General features: G+C 37.5%; 1 protein-coding gene across 1 annotated transcript in view; it reads left to right on the top strand.

The window, feature by feature from the left end:
* Nucleotides 1-18,264, top strand: part of scara5 (scavenger receptor class A, member 5 (putative)) — a 95,200-nt gene that overhangs the window by 10,788 nt on the left and 66,148 nt on the right. Inside the window, exon 3 of the mRNA XM_019346219.2 lies at nucleotides 2,622-2,750. Coding sequence (XP_019201764.1) covers nucleotides 2,622-2,750 — 129 coding nt within the window. The remainder of the gene's footprint in view (nucleotides 1-2,621; nucleotides 2,751-18,264) is intronic.

Here is an 18,264-nt window from a genome sequence, read left to right as displayed (position 1 = left end):
ACCCAGGTTAATACTTAATTAAGGCACTTGGTTCCATGAAGCAAGAACGGAGGAAAACATGCCTCAGTACCCTTTGGAGACTGACTGATCCATGTATTTGGTACAGTTATGTGGTCAAATGTATTTAGGTAATCAGATTCTGAGAATCAAGGCAAATTAATCCCATTAAAGAGATCAAGATAATGTTAACATTTCACATTTTTCCATGTGGTTTATCTTAATAAGAATGTTTAATATTTAGCTGTAGTTTCCCGCTTTCCTCTTAATATGTAAAACAGCTTTCCACAAATAGCTTTTCCCTCTTTATAAGAGTTGGAAACTTAATATAACTATTTTTTACTGTAAACAGCAATTGCTTATATTTTAAATAAGGCAATGTAAGCATTGTATTGTTTATTTGTCCATAGTAGGTGTATTTTAGAACCTATTGGATTTCTAATTTACCGAACAACTTTGTGTAATATTAAAGTTAGTTATTCAGACAGTGAACAGAAACTAAGAGTAGCTAGCTAGTTTAATTTAATCAGTTCAGTGCTGGCCCTCAGTGGCTTTAATTCTGAGTTCTTTATGAAATCAAGAACTTCTTTTCCAACAAAACAACAAAAACCTTTCATTTCAAATCAGAAATCCTGCTTCTGTAGCCACTTCACTGGTTGCATCTTTCTAGTACTGGGTTGGCCAATCTATTGCATAAATGCATGCTCACGTCACACAGTAGCTGCAGATTTGTCATATGCACATCATGATATGAATCAGCTGCTCCAAAACCTCCCAAAGGTGCTCTAATGGACCGAGAATCGTTGACTGTGAAGGAGTGTGCATGATAGCCTCCTGGAAACTACTATTAGAAGTAGTGCTCATAAGCATTAGCAACAACACTCGAGTATGCTGTGACATTTAAACAATGCTAAATTGGTACTAAGGGACCCAAAGTGTGCCAAGACAATGTCACCCAAATCACTAAATCACCATCAGCCTATAATGTTGCTATAAGGAGATGAATCAGTGTGTTTACACTTTTCTGACCCTGCCATCTGAATGTTGCAGCACAAATTAAGATACAGAAACCAGGGAATGTTTTTTCCAATCTTCAGTTGTTCAACTTTGGTGATTCTTTGCGAACTGTAGCCCCAGTTTCAAGTTAGCTAACAGGGGTCTTTTTAACCCTGTGTACATGCGTAAATACAGTGAGTTACTGCCAAGCATTGGCTGAACAGATATTCACATTAACAAGCAGTTAAAAAGGTGTACTTAATGAAGTTCCCATTCATATATTCATCTCAATTGTGTTTCAAATCTTATTATTAGGTCTTGTTTTTTCATTGAGACAAAAATTACTTTATCTGTGTGTAGCACAATAATTTGTGAATTATACGTTTAATGTCTGAAGAAAACACATAATTCTCTTTTCTATTCCAATATCTGATGAAGAATGTGACTCCTTAGAAAATCTCTTCCCATCCTCTTGACCTAAAAGGAATGTTCCCATCAGCAACATCAACTGCCTCATTGCTGCCTCCAGCCAAGCTGTCTGACACACACAGATGTAGAAGAAAAAAAAGTTCATTACTCATAAACAGTGCTGTGTCAGTTTTATTGAGACTAATTCTCAAACATCTGTTTGACCTTGAGAGCAGCGTTAAGTGCTGACATGCATTACAGCAAGAGCTCCTTAGTGAGGCTATTTGTTCATGCTGTGTAACATAGTCCACTCAGATGAATTCCCTTATAGGGAACTTTGTGATGTATGTGTGTTATGATGTACTATAAGTTTAAATTTATAAACTGTTTCCTGTGTAATAACCCTAATGTTTCCAGATATGATATAAGGAATATATCATCGACGGATTGACGATGGATATATTTCCATCGACGTAACTTTGTGGGGGTCAAGATCTCTGTCTAAATAAATAATGAAATCTGGGTAAATTCCTGGATGATTAAACATGCAACTATTTTGCTGGTAATAACTGAAATGACTAAAGAAAATCAAGAGCCTATTTATACAAGATAATTCATAATTTTATTGGGGGGGGGGGGGGGGGGTTACATTGGTTGGGTCTGATTATTGGGGGGTTCATAACCCCCCTAACCCCCCTGGAAATTACGCCCCTGGTAATTTCCAACCAAACTTAAACTTGTCATCATACAATTAAATGCTTTTGTAACCAACTTTTTAAAATTGTTACTTAATACTACTAAATATCACTATCTTCACAATTTTATCAGCAACTTTTTGCTTGGTTGAACCTTGAATGAAATAGAGAGCAATTTTGTTTTTCTGTTTTTGCACAGGCAAAATTATTGTGGAATATTATGCAAACGTGATCAAATACCTCTTGGGTTCAAAATGACTTTCAGCTAGCGTGCTTGCTGAGTTTTGGGCGTCATTCAGAAGTTCAAAGATGGAAAATATGGATGTTGGGAATCTTGGATTTTCTTTTACAATTATCATTCATCAATAAATCTGATTTCCTTTATGTTCGCTGACTTTTACCTCTGTTCTTTCACAATGTAAGAGACATTTAGCCGAATTGTTGTTCTTACCAGGAACAACTCGTGGTTAATGATTTTGTTCAGAATGCCATTTGCTGGTATTTATAGTAAATCCTTCTTTTCAGTTTCTACAAAGCGTCGCAGGAAGCAGGACCAGTGTTGCAGTCATCTGAACTCCCTCTCATCTATCAAGTACGCCATTGTTTTCCTCTACATCCTGGTTCTTCTCACCATATTTGGACTTTGCCTTGCAGGTAAGGTGTGTGTGTCAGTGGATGACTTTGACAACCATAAAATGTTTTTGATTTCCACGGGAGAGTTAGGTGGTTTTGGAGGAAGGAATGTTATCTTAGAGCTTAGTCATAAACTGTAATTTATGATGTTTAAGAAGCTCTTAGGAGCCTCAAAACAGACACTGAACAGTGATCCAAGAGAAATCTTTAAGTCAAAGGTTCAACTTTATCTCTTATGAAATCAGTTCAAAGCTATTAACTTCAGTTCAAGCCACTAACACTACATATTTTGATAATCTCCTTATATTTTTGATGAAAAACATAACAAAAAGAATGACATAACGTGACAAAACGTCCATATTTCACACATTCTTCTTCTGCCTCCATCTCACCCTACCCTTTATATTCTGTTCTTTCACAGCAATCCTCTGAATGTCCGCTCTAACAACATCCACTTCTCTGGTGTATGTAGTCTTCCTCTTTTCCTCAAGCCTGGCAACCCCACATTCATTATTCTTTGCCAAATTTATCCAATATCCCTCCTCTGCATATGGTGCCCTATTGTACAGATACTCAAGATATATTGTGTTTATTTGGAAACTGTCTGTTCAAATGCAAAAACTGAGAGTTTTTCCTGTGGAAGTTGAGCAAATCTGCACTCCTAAAACTCCTGCTGTGTTTTTATTCTGATGTTTTGCTTGTATGCATGCAACGAGGTGTTTATTTAAAGTGAAAACCGTTTAAATAACACACAGAAGGCAGTTTTGTTTGTTCAGCTCGCATGAATAAGGTTTGTGACTGACTGGATATCAAATGATCTTTCAGCTGTTCTAGATCAGTTTTTCCAAATGCTTTAGCCAGCTGAATTCAACTACACTTTTGCACCAACCATTATGTTTCAAATGCAATACATCCTCATAAATGGCAAAACAGTTTGTTTGTTTGATTGCCTTCACATTTGCAAAAACAGGATCTCTGCTCTGTATAAAAACCTGCAAAAGTCAGTTTTGATAAGTTTTTACATGTAAAAAAAAACTTGCTTTCTTTAGTCACCAAGTAATTTGTTAATTTGGGTTAAAATGGGCCATCTTATAGCTTTAATGACTTAAGAAGACCAACCTTTACTATGTTTAGCTGTTCTTCTGTTTTCTTTGTTACGTGGAGCACACATCTGCTTCAGACCTTTCTGTAAAGTCAGATTTTTTTGCATATTTTCATTATCATTGGCATCAAAGTCATAGTAATACTGGGCTTTTAATCATTTCTTGAACAGTTATTTTTCCAAGATCGAATGACTGTACACCATACATCTTTAATACATTTAAAAAAACAAGGATTGGGTGCACAGGAATTTATTTTGGAAATCCGCAGAAGTATAAAAGTAAAAATACAGGGTCAAACATATATTGTCTACTAACTTTTTGTTAAATTTGCCTCAGAAAACTGCTCGATCGGATGCTTTTGCTAGTCATCTGTGCATTATTTTGGGTGGATATTCTGACCACTCTTCTTGACAAAATTGTTAGTTAATTAAAATTAGTTGGTGTGCTAGTAGATGTGGCTTTTGCATAGTCTACAAAATCTTCAACAGCTGTGAGATCTAGGATTTGGGAAGCCCATTCCAGAAGCTTAATGGGCTATTTATTAAAAGGGGGAAAAAAAGGAAATTCCAGGATCATCACCACTGTGCCAGGGTCATAAAAAGACCCAATCAGTTACACTCAGATCAAAGGAAATTTCTCAGGATGCTCAGAAACAATGCAAGAACCATCAAGGCTAAACCTGCCATGAACTGTAAACTGCTGGAACACCAAACTAACTGGAATGAGTCTTATATCACCGTAGCAGACCACGAAAGAAGCCCTGCCCTAAAATCAACATCTTAAAGCTTGGGTGAAACACAGCTGACTGCTCCGACAGGACACCTATTAACAATGGTTTTGGAAAAAACATGTAAAAGCTGGGTCCATGCCAACAAAGATCAAGTATTCAGTCAGAATTATGCCAGAAGCTTGGTGATAGCTCACAAAAGCATTTGGTCAAGTTGTATCTGGTTAAATCACATTTAAATAAATATGAATATAGAAGTTTTTGTATTTAAAATGTTAGTACCAAAGTTTGCATTGGTGTTTACTTGGTGTGGCAGAGCTGGACATTTCAACAGATATGCTGTTTTTTGCATTTAATTTCTTGCTTTTAGATCATTTATCCATTAAATTTGATTAGTTTTCAAACACACTAAACTGGTATTACATAGTGAGTCACTATTTTGATTGCTTTGTTTGCTTGTTTCGTTTTTTCATATTAGATGAGCCACTCCGCAATCTTCCCTTTGTCATCTAGTAACTGAAAAAGTTCTGCATGTTGGGAACGGCTGCTGTAGATGAGAGACATTTATCCTCAGTTTGTAGAAAATCTGACAGAGAGGAAGAGAAAAGAAGAGTGTAACAAAATGTGGCTGTAACGTCTAGGACACATGAAGGAAGTGATTTTATTGTCCGTCCTTTACTCTCTGTCATGTAGATTTAAGGTTGAATTATAATGTAGGACACACACTTACACACTTACGTCATAGAAACCCATTTAGTTAGTGTTAAGTAAGACTTCGGGATGCAGTCTGAAACTACTCCCTCTTAAACTGTCTGATCTCGTTAAGAACTGAGAACATGCATGCACAATATGAATGAACAGTCACTTGAAGTCCAACAAAGTCATGCGGGTGATTTTATTGCCTTAGTTCATTTGACAAAATTTGATTTTTATTTCACTGTTGCCAAGTTTGTACAAATGTTTTTGTGCCAAATATAGTACCAGTTTCTATAACATTAATGCAACTTTTTCTGTCATCTTCTAATCAGAGTTGTGAAGTTATTTTTTTCAAATGCAATATAAAGTTGATCTTTAGCCCTCTCTGGCGTCTCTGCTCCTACTGCAGAACTCGACACATGTGCGACAGGTTTAAACCTAATTTCCACATGTGACAGCTCTTCTGAAGAGATAAAGCAAGACAGTGATTTCCTTTGACCTGTATGGTTCCCATATTGCCATTAATCCACAGCTGCGCATTTGCACAAGACTCCACTACATATATATATTCTGGGTGATGATAAACAGCACCACCTTTGAACTGGAGTTTCAGCTTTTCTGAGACAACAAGAGTCTGAATTGTTGTTTTATTTATGACATTGTATCCTGTTCTTAGCTGGCAACTGATGTGGTCTTCTGTTGTAAAATGTAATCTTACAGCAAACAAGGAAAGTTTAATTTTACCTCAGATGTTGCTGAATCTCGTTTTCTTGAAACTGTAGGTTATTGTGCTTTCCTTGGAAGTTAAACTCATGCACAAGCTCAGTGCTGTTCTGTAGCACACCGATTATCAAATGTACTTAAAACAAAGAAGTTGAAACTAGAATCCCAAACGTTTCTCGGGCAAAAGGCTCTTTCATGTTTCTTCTGATGAACAGCCAGTGACCATCATTGGTACAACATGTAGCGATGAGGAGAGATTAGTCATTCACTTACTCACCAAAACATCCTCCAAGCTTACAAAGCTAGAATTGTCTTGAAAGCATAACATGTTTTCATGATCGGCGCAAAATAAGTGAAACAGAACAGTGGAAATTTGGACGTGTGAATTATAGGGGAAATTAGCATGAGCTGTTGTGACTTCATATCAGGCAGTGCTGTAATAAATTCCAGTATCTTCTGAGCTGTAGTTCCACCTCCTCCTGGTTAATTTGCAGGTGGAAAAAAAACACTGGCATTGTGCCACAGTGGTCACATGGCCAATTCATTTGTATGTGTCCGTGAATGAGACAGCCTTTAGAGGTGTGTCTAACTTTATGACTGTTACCTTCTGTGAACCCTGCTGTGGCCTCCTTGTAAATGTCAGCTCAGCCATAACAGGAGAGGATACAGACAAACAGAGACTGAAAGAAGTTGTGAGTGCAGAGAAATGAGGGGAGATAAAGTAGATAAAGAAGAAGAAGCAACAGATCAAGACGCTTGCTGTCTGGCTCCAAGTCAGCAGGATCCTGGCGGAATCGACTGCTCACACTAATCCTAATTTCATTTCAAGGCACTGCTCTCTCTGAGCCACCCACTCCTGCAGTAACCACACAACTGATGCCATTTAATGGATGTGGCTCTGTGTGTATTCCCAGGCACAGAGATGTAGTTAAGAGTTTGGAACTGCTTTGCTGTTGTCACTGAGGTATTTAGTTATTTAAAGCTTTTAGATGAAGTTGTTTTAGAAAAGCAATCAAACCAGGCTTTTCAGACAACCTCTCCTAAATTAAATGCCGCCATCCAAAAGCTAAGTGGCTCCAGCGTAAGTGTACGGGAGGCCCCTTTGCAGCACACATACGCCAAGTGCACGTACAGACACATTCAAAAATGCTGCCAGTTTTCTGTGCAGTCCACATTCTCTTGTTGCTTGAATTCTCACTTGACTTTGGCTTCTCTTTTTTTTCCAGCTCTTATGTTGCCTTCTTGGCCTTTTCCCTCTGAAACAAAAAGCCTCCACTGTCTCCTGTGCATTCAGACACATTCATATTTTATTTTCTTCCGGACTCATTATGCATTATGCCTTGTCATTGAAAACATCTGCATGCATGTCATAAGTATAATGTAGTGTCTTCTGTGTCAGCACTTCTAATTCTAAATCTTAGATTTGGACAAGTGAACGACGGAAGGGTCGTAAACAGAAACAGTCGAGTAAAAGCCAAATGAAAGAGGATAAAAGAGCGAGATGAATCCTGCTCCATTTATCACGTGGTGAAGAGCTGCCTCGTCAGTCTTTTATTCCTACAAGGTTATCTCCATGCAGATAGCAGAGACCTCTGTCCCCGCAGCAGGAGAGACATGGGTCTGCCAAAATGTCCAGACTTTTAGCAGATCAGAGAAGTATGTTGGAGAAACTTTTGTCTCTGTGTAGTCACTTATTTTGACTGACATGCTTCAAGAGCAGGGCAGATTCTTGAAAGACATGCCCTTTATACACTTGAGCTGAACTTGGCTACTGTGAATGTATGTCACTCTAAATGGTGCCAAGATGGGAATTGATTTTTAAGACTTTTGTTCCCAAAAGTCCAAAGAAGAGAGGATTGTGGACAAGTGGTTCTCAACTTGGGTGATGTGACCCTCAGCCAGATAAATTGGAGCGCTTTCCTCATCATTAGCAGGATACTAAGGAGAAACTTTCTCTTTCATACATATTGCAACATTTAATTTATTTTGACTTATTTCCTGTCTTTCTTTTTAGGTTCTCGTCTGTAAAACAAAAAGTGTTAACAAGTGTCCAGGTGAAAAGGTCCCACCTTAAATCCCACACATACAGTATAACTTTGTTAACAGTTTAAGAATGCTTAGGAAATACAGTTACTCTTAAAAGACTTAGTCCTTGGTAGGAATTGAAGGACCCTAAAGCAAACAGTTCTATGGTCATAGTATCTTAAAAATAGACCCATTAATAAGCCTTACTTGACTTTGAGAAGCACTGATTGCATTTGTAAGTTTTCAAAAGATAAAAAGAATGAGAATGAACATAAAGCCATCTTGCATTCTTGCTAAATGGTGTTAAAAAGTGGGAAAAAATATTGATCATTTAAGAAATCTTTTTGATTTTTACTGTTTTTAATTGTCTGACATGTAAGACGTAGGCAGCATATATCCTCAGAAGAACCTCTCTTTGCTCTGTGTGAAGGACTGGGATGTTTTTAGTTGCATTTTGGCCAGAGAGTGCAGCAAATACCTTGCGCTACATCTGGAGTCAGTTCTTGGCTGACTTCAGATGTACCCGACAAACACATTTAATAGCTAGAGATTGGCCCATATATGGACCTAAGTTGATAACTGTCAGGGTGTTTGAGACAAGAGTTTTATACTTGTTATGCATAATCTCTGTTTATGAGCTTGATAGGTATCGGACTGTCACTGCTTACTATCATACGCACAACCATGAAAAAACATTGTAGAACTGCTACGGTATATGGCATATTTGTAGGCATTTGATTAAGGTCAGTTTATAATTTTATTGCATGCACTAGTTCACTATTGCAATATATACAACAGGTCCTACAGCTGTAGCATTTAGCATGTACTATATGATGGAGAATTGGCGTAGATCATGAAAATGACCTCTTTAGGTGCAAACTGAGTCATGTTTTCCAGTTGGTAAAAAACATGGAGCTCACAGGTTTCACTCCAGTGGTCCCATTTTCCTTTGCTAGTTAACTGCTGGAAAACATGATGTTATGTTTGTTGTTCTTCTTTTAAGCTATGAACTCTTGCAACAAGAGTTTGGGTTTTTTCGCTGATACTGTTGGTACTGCAACAAGCATGTTGCGAGTGGAAATGGGCAATAGGCCTCATGTCCTGAAACAGCTGTGGTTTACTTTGGTTTTTCGCCTTCATATTAATTGGGTTTGGTCATGGTTATGTTATCATAATTTTGTGTTTTGCATCAGTTTTCCCTGCTGCAGCTAAATTGTCCTTGGCCTTAAAGAAAGTAGATTATTGATGGAAAAATATCAACTGACAGCTATGACCTGCAAGCAGAGGTTTGCCTTGGAATGATCATTGGAAAACTGGACAGAATTTATCATGAACATAAATCAACAACGTTAAAATTTTTTGTATTTTTATAAAGTTGCTTTTCACGACAGAACGCTATCATTTATAATCAAGAATCATTACATGTAAGTTTTATGTCAAAAGTAATGTTTTGTTTCTGTATTATCCATGGCTGTGCGAGATCACAGATACAAACAGTGGAAATGAGGTTCCTTCAAAGGGTAGCGGGGCTGTCCCTCAATGATAGGGTGAGGAGCTCAGTCATTTGAGAGGGACTTGGAGTAGAGCTGCCAATCATGTACATCAAAAGGAGCCAGTTGAGGTGGTTTGGGCATCTGGCTAGGATTCCACCTCAAGTCCTCCCAATGAACTGGTGGAGGTGGCCAGGGAGAGGGAGGTCTGGGCATCTCTGCTTATACTGCTGCTCTCTGTAACCTAAACCCAGATAAATGGCAGAAAATAAACTGACTACTTTACTTGCCTTCTTATTTTAGTGTGTAAGTACTGCCTGTCTGGGACAGCTAAATGGTAAATGGTAAATGGCCTGTATTTATATAGCGCTTTCTAGTCCCTAAGGACCCCAAAGCGCTTTACCTATCCAGTCATTCACCCATTCACACACACATTCACACACTGACAGTGGTTACCAAGCTGGAGTACAGAAGCTAATACCAAAAAGAAAAAGTCTTTGACATTACCTCGTTTTGTTGTTTTGGGGTAATATATGATATGTTAAGATGTTATTCTACATAAGAAAACAAAACTAATTTAGATATCATAATCATACTGCTTGTGAATATAACTCCGTTAAGATCAAAGTCACTGTGTGGACTATATTGGACACGGGACTGTGTTTTCTATGCTACTAATTAGCATAGTCTAACAATACGATTTGTGGAATACTCACAGCCTCCATTATATTTTTTCATGTTTACAAGCATGAATTTAATTTGTAAATTAGTTTTTTATTTATTTTCATGTTCATGAACACTTTTAATCCACCCAGTGTTTCATGTAATAATTTATCTTAATGTTCACAAAATGAATATGTTCTATGTTTGAAGTCCAAAAACAGCTTTGTGTTGAACTTAATTATTTCATCACCACACGTGAGACCCAAGTTCAAGTTACAGCAGTTAACACTTCTTTTCAAGCTCTGTTTTATTGGTTGCTCCAGTAATCCATCCTGTCTGGGCAAAATATTTGCTACAGACAAGTCATATTGTCGTGGATTTGCTGTGTGCTAGGCAGGATGTAGGACCCAAACGCAGGACTCATAAACGAAAGGGTGAACTAAAAAAGGCAGCTCTATTTTGCCTGTAAATAACCAACTTCAAATACAAAAACTAAACTAGAAAACAAACCAGGAACAGTAACTAGTAAATGGCTGGAAACACAGAGGGAAACACAGCATTGTGAGGGTTAACAACACGACAACAAGCAGGGGAAGACTAAGGACTAAAATACGCAGGCAGGATAACGAGAGGATGGGGAACAGGTGGAAACACAGCTGCAACTAATCAGACATAATGAGACAAGGGGAAAGCAAAACTAGACACACTGCACACAGGACAGGGACTATCAAAATAAAACAGGAAACACAGGACAGGAACAGAGGCACGGACTTGACACTGAAACGTCGGGAACAGAGGGAACACGGAGCACAGGGACAGGAGTAACAAAGTGCGACATGAGACACGAGTGACTGAGGAACAAGAAAATAAATATGAGGACAGAACTAAACCTACACTAAACATGAGAGGCACAGGAACAAAACCCAAGAACTAGAAATCACAAAACACTGAAGACCCAGAAACCAAAAGACTAGCAATGATAAATCAGGACGAAATCAAACATCGATAGTAATACTAAACTCAAAACACTGGGTCACCGACCCAGGACCATGACTCATATACATCCTGTTAAAATACTTTATTTACAAAGTAGTGCTAACACAAAAAATACATGGCAATGTCTATCCATGAACCACAAACATATACAAATGTGCCTTCTCATGACTCTATTTGATGTTACAAATATTTTAATAACATTCAAGCTCCTGTGATAGTTGCTGAAAGTACTAGAATGAGTTTAACTGTGGTTAAGGATTTCTTGTGTGCTTTATCCAACTTTTCACATTTTTCTGTGATGAAGTTGCCTTTCTATTCTGTTTATAGCCACATGTTTTTAAGTCCTCCATGTGAAGATATTTTTGCCCAAGACTTTTTCTCCCGTACTAACATAAATTGGGATCTGTGGGACACAACTGACGCAAAGGATGCCAAAAACCTGACCGTTAAAAAAAGAGAAAAAAAAAAACAATGACTGGCTCTTTTTAGCCCAACCACAAGCTTTAGATTACTTTAGCTCTTCTGAGGATATTTAAAAGACACACACATAATCTTTATTACTTAAGATTTTAAAAAACTGTCTTTAATCTAGACCATATGTGTCAGACTAAGTTTGTCAGTATAAAAACTCTCTGAGGGTAAATCTGACACCACAAACTGCCACTCCTAGCAACTTTAAAGACAAACTTTAAAGGTCTTAAATCCCTCCCTTGTGGAAACAATAAGCATTTTAGCTGTGGAAGATGAGGTGTTTCTGACCTCAGTCTGTTTATGTTTTACACGTGTAAGAAATGCTGTTCCCAAACACACATCGCATGCAGGAGAGTAAAACCTCCATTCCATTGTACATAGTGTATGACCGCAAATAACTACATGAGTAGACACATAGTACATTTAAATATGTAATAAACTTTATCATAGTCATAATATAAAACATGCATAATCTTTCCAAATAATACCACAAACACATTGGGGTATAGAGTAATATACACTTACAAAAGTGTATGCAGAAACTAGTGTGTGTGAAAAAGTGTTTGCCCTCTTCCTGATTTCCTAGGTTTTTGCATATTTCTCACAATTATATGTTTCAGATCATCAAACAAATGTCAATAGCGGACAGAGATAACCTGAATAAATGCAAAATGCAGTTTTTGGGTGATGATTTCATTGTTTAAGGGTGAAAAGTTATCCAAACCTACCTGTTCCCGTGTGAAAAAGTAATTGCCCCTCCTGTTAAATCATGAATTAAATGTGATTAACCACAGTTCAGTTTCACTAAACACACTCAGACCTGTTAAATCAAGAAATCACTTAAATAGAAGGAGATGAACCTTCCCAGTAGTGACCTCCAATTACTCCAAGAGCACATCGACGACTCGTCTAGGAGGTTGCAAAAAACTCCAGAACAACATTAAAGAACAGCAGGCTTCACATGTCTCAGTTAAGGTCAGACTTCATGATTTAACAATAAGAAAGAGACTGAGCAAAATCCATGGGAGAGTTCAAGGAGAAAACCACTGAAGAGCAAAAGGAACACAAAGGCTCATTTTAAATTTACATCTTTATGATCCCCAAGAGTTTTGGGAAAATACCCTGTGGATTGACAAGACAGAAGTTGAACTTTTTAGTAGGTTTTACATCTGGTGTAAAAGTAGCATTTCAGAAAAGGAACATCATACCAACAGCATAATATGGTGGTGGTAGTGTGATGTCTGGGGCTGTTTTGCTGCCTCAGGACCTGGAGGATTTGTTGTGGTAAATGGAACCATGAATTATGTCTACCAAAACATCCTGTAGGAGAATCTCCGTCCGTCTGTTGGTGACCTCGAGCTGAAGCACACTTGGGTTCTGCAGCAGGACAATGATACAAAACACAGCAGCAAGTCCACCTCTAAATGACTTAAGAAAAACTGAAAAGTTGTGGCATGACCTTAAAAAAGCAGTTTGTGTCTGAAAACCCTTCGATGTATCTGAATTACAACAATTCTGCAAAGATGAATGGGCCAAATATCCTCAGCAGCACTGTAAAAGACTCATTGCCAGTTACTGGAAACGCTTGATTGCAGGTGATGGTGCTAAGGATGACCCAACCAGTTATTAGGTTTAGCGGGCAATCACTTTTACACTTAAAAATAAACACATTCATTTAGAAACTGCATTTTGTGTTTACTTATGTTATCTTTGTATGATATTTAAATTTGTTTGATGATCTGAAACTTTAAGTGTGACAAACATACAAAAAAACAGGAAATCAGGAAAGCGGCAAACACTTTTTCACACCACTGTACGCATGCATCTGGGATTTACACACAGTTTGGGTGCCCCTAAATTGACTCTAAGAACATAAAGCCTTGTTCTAATGAGTTGCTGTTCTCTGGCCATGGCGCTTTCTGAAGAAAAGAGTCTGGACATGTTCCAGCATTCTCAGTAGGAGTCCATTATTGAAGGAGCACGCACACCCGCACTCGTTCAGACCAAAGAGGAAGAAAAGTCAGTCAAGACAAGAGGAGTCCAAAAAGTCAGCAGATGACCTTATTCAGAGAGTCAGACACAGGCCATTAACATGTCAGGGCTAATTGGACCAGATGTCTTTCTATTTTGTGTCCTTTCTCAATACTGCAAAGGACTTTTTTAGTTTATTTTGAGGCAAATATACCCAAGAAATTCAGCAGTAATGATTACTTGCATAGTTGCATCGATATTAATTGGTGGGGTGTAAAATTACTAAACACATTACATTTATTGCACTTTAGCTCATTTGTTTGCAAGTTTTGATTTCATCTTTATCATGAAACATGGAAAACATTACTGACAACAAAGGTTGCACAGGTAGTCCAGATCCTCCTCTCAGTGTCTCCACACTCTTTCATGTCTATCACATGTACAAATAATTGTGCTGCACCAGGGAGATCTAACAGAATACCAGTAACTAACTGGTATAAGAATATATTAGCATTTCTGTGGCATCTTAGACTTACTATATAGACACACATGTTATATAATATTTATATTGTGTAAACTTACCTTCTCACAGCATCAGTCTTGTTTCATTTTTTGTTTATTGTGTGAAGCTGCAGCTCTGTTCATGTTAATTTTAAACAGATCTTCTATGAAGTATAAGGTTTTCATGGTGGCCCTGGAAATGCAAATGCACTGCAACTTCAGGAAACAAAAGTAAATAGAAAAGTACTTCAAAAGCATAGAAAACAAAGTAGAAGTTGAATGTAATACAAAGGAAATAGAAAAAAACACAATTCTTTTTAGTCACAAAACAAAAAGGGAAGTGTTTTGGGGAAGGATAATGTGATCAAAATGAGCTATATTTTTCTTAAAATTATTTATTTATTTAACATTTGATATATTTTCTACGTTCTCTTGTATGTAAAATATGGGTTTGATATTTCCAAATCATTGTATTCGGTTTCCATTAACATTTTACAACTACGCAGAAAATCTTTAAAAATCTTATTTTTTAATGATTAGTTGTTCAGGCCTTATTGTTTTTATCTTTTACAAATCTCCAGATGTCATGTCCAGATGACAAACTCTCCTTGTGAACATGTAGAACTTTAAATGTTTACAGTTCAGATAAACGAGGTCGAGAGATCCAATAAAATGAACACTGCAGTGTGTAAGTGTCTCCAACACAAATAAAAACACCATGCCTCACTCCTGCTTGTCTCCATAAACAGCTATAGGGATTTTATAAATCTGCTGCAGTGGGAGGGAGGGATAAAGCTTCAGGGATTTCAGAGTACAATAGCAGGCATCCAAATTCGTCTTCTACGTGTCTTTTTTCTGTTTTACTGGCAGACTAATTAAGCAGCAACAGATTCCAAATAGTTACATGCTCATAAACAAACACACTGCATGAGTTTGATCTGTCTAAATGCGTGCTGGAGCTGATGTCCAAAGAGGCACACTTTGTACAGTTATGAGAGCTGGCACCCAAGAACTGAGTAGTTATTAGTTTCCACTGTGTTTGGTTGGGCGATAGCTTGGAACACAAGTTTTAAACAAAGGATGGAAAAGTGGGCAAAAGCAAGTAGATAGCAATGTCTTTAAAGTTGCAATACACAAAATTTGACGTTAGTTTGTTATAACCAGAGACTGTATAGAAAAGGTGGATTTAGCCACCATGATGTAAACCAATGGGGCTTCACTGGAGCTGGAACTGACTATATTTTGATTAGGGGGTTAAGTACTAAGTGCTAAGTTACATGCTAATGCTCCAACATGCACCCAAATTCATAAAACTGCATAGATGGCTGATTCTTGCTAAGTACTTAGTGCTAAATAACAAAAACAAGCTTCTTGGACAGGCTGCAGACTATTATCTATCTAACAATTCCTTTAAAAACTCTCCCAAACACCATGCCATTCTTATAAGGAGGAAAAACTAACTATACACTTGTTTCAACTTGTTTGCCCAGCACCCTGGTCTTCCATCAGTCACATGTCAAAGAGCAGAGGTCTATCACAATGTGCGCAAACAACCAGAAAACCAAAAAAGAATAGTAGCCTCTCAGTTTGACAAACTTGAGTTATTGTTAACTGGATATACATCCTCTTAAAACACAGGCCTTGTTCAGATTCCAGTAGTGAAGCAGAATTAATCCTGCTTCCTGAGGCAATAGCCAACTGGGGCCACAATATGGCAGTAAGCTATAAGCTTTATGACAATGCTGTGTGAGATCAAAAGAGAGAGATCACTTTCTTTGGCATGTTTTATGTTGGCATGTTTCCCTTTTTTACATTTCACTAGGCAAGCACTGCCTGCCTTGCTTGCCCTGATCGGACCTAGTTTGCATGCTGTTAGCACTTTTCTTCATTCATGTAACACCATGTTGATCAGAAAAATAACATTGATCTGTTGGCAAGAGTATGTTGATAAACTGCGCTCAAACCACACTCAAACCTTTCTCTCTAACAAACAACTCTAATGTTGACCACAGAAATGCTTGAAATGTGCTTGTTGTTTGGTTATCATACCTCCCACTTTGTGTTTCAGTGTGTCGTATATTTCCTTCGTTCTGAACTGTTTACTGCAAAACATTTAGTATTTAGACATTAAATCTGTTTGTGCAGCTTTCTGGAAAATAACATTAAGCTTTGGGGGATGGGGGGGGGGGGGGGGGGGGTTAAAGCGCAAAAACACATTAGTATTTAGAATAACAGAAATTGCCCATGAAATGAAGTATTTTTACTGCTTTGTTTGCATATATGCTTCAGTTACGTACACTTTTTGGCAGATGTAAACCAGAAGAACTGAGATAAGGAAACAGTTCTTGCAGCACAAACCACAGTCCACTTAGAGGTAAACTATTCAGAAAGGAAGAACACCAATAAAATATTAACAATCCCTGTCAGCTGTGCGACTAATGGGGAATATGATTAGTGGCGAAGCAGATTACAGAACCTGGTTAGTCATTTTTAAGAAATAGCACTTGAAACGTATCAGGCCTTCAAGGCATTGTGAAATAATTTTTGGATACTAAACTGAGGAAAAGTTACTATAATTAATTAAGCCACCTAATATAATTACAAATTCACAAGAAATGCATGGTGGGGCAATACACTCACAATGTCAACAAGGCATGTGGATTTACTGGAAGATAACAGAAGTATGTGCTGTGACTGTTTAAGATATATGTGGTTTTACAATTATACTGAACAATTGTTTTGGTAAAAGCATGTATACAGTGTGGTTTAGATGGCACCACACAGATGACAGACCTATCCACCAACAGCCCTGGATTCATCTGTACTGTTTATCATTGGACATTTTATGTACACTCAAAAAAAGCGGTGTGGTTTTTAGCTTTCAGTCTACTTTGTTAGGTAGAGGTCAGAAGAGAATGGCCAGACTTCTTTAAGCTGATAGGAAACCAATAGTAACTCAAATAACCACTCATAACCAACGTACACAAGAGCATTTCTGAGCATATAAAATGTTGAACTTTGAAGCAGTCTGGTTAGAGCAGAAGAAGGCCACAGTGTTGTATTGTATTATTATTAAAGGGTTTTTAAGATTTCTTTCTTTTTTTAATAACACTTTATTTAATCCATTCAGGAGGCAAAAACAGGTACTTCCTTTGTACGCGCACTCACAGACACACATCCATTAAGTCATTTGGCCTTTCACAGCAAGAGCCTCACTTTGATGTCTGCCACATCAGTCAGGGCCCACGCTTAGAAATCAAACAAACTCCACTGCTGTCACTTCGTCTGGACATTCCTGCAGCTGAGTTACAGCTGGCTGATTTCCACACAAAATCTCCCCCAGAGAGACACTTCAACACAACTGCAGAGACCAGAGACATTGTTGGTGTATATCAAAATAAATAACAGAAATCCCACAAAATTGGACGTGCATTAGTGGCATCTCCCACTTTTAAGCTTTTGTTTAAAGATTTGTCAGAATTAATAAACAAAGTTAAAAGGCATGTGTTTAGCATATATATTTATATTCCATCTATTGTAAACCTGTGGTTTTACAATAGAGTTTACTTATCAGCAGTATGGCAGAACTGGGTCCTTTGTGAAAGCAGATCAAGCATTAATCTATAAAAGCTGCAGACATGAAAGGATCTATGGAATATCATGACTTTGCACCTAATTATATAATTTCAACCATAATATATACATTTGTAACTTTATCTAATTCAAAATTAAACGTGACACTTAATTGAAAATCAGATGACAAGAAATCACTGACAGCCTGTATGACATGTGGTTTTCTAAAATAAGCAAAACAGTTCCCATAAAACTCGGCTTCTTTGTCTGCCATGTTTAATTCCTCTGCTGTTTCTGTTGAAGAAGATTACTTTGTTGACAGTTATTTTCTTTTTCATCAGTCTGTGGTACCAGTAAGCCAAACTTTTTAAGCTTTATTTCCATTTGCTCTCATAGACCAGTATCCCTTGCAGGCTTTCCACCAGTTGTTTCAGCGATTACACAGTGTTGAAATAATCAATAAATAAATGAGAGCAAAAACTGTTTGTGTACGTTTAAAAGAAAAACAAGGACAATAACAAAAACTTGCAGTCATGTTAACTCTGTGGTCTGTTTTGGTTTTGTTTTTTGACCTGTGTGGTCAGAAAATCAGTTGC

Source organism: Oreochromis niloticus, linkage group LG15 (assembly GCF_001858045.2).
Source record: "Oreochromis niloticus isolate F11D_XX linkage group LG15, O_niloticus_UMD_NMBU, whole genome shotgun sequence".
NCBI classification, from domain to species: Eukaryota; Metazoa; Chordata; class Actinopteri; order Cichliformes; family Cichlidae; genus Oreochromis; species Oreochromis niloticus.
This window is presented reverse-complemented; position numbering and strand designations above follow the sequence as displayed.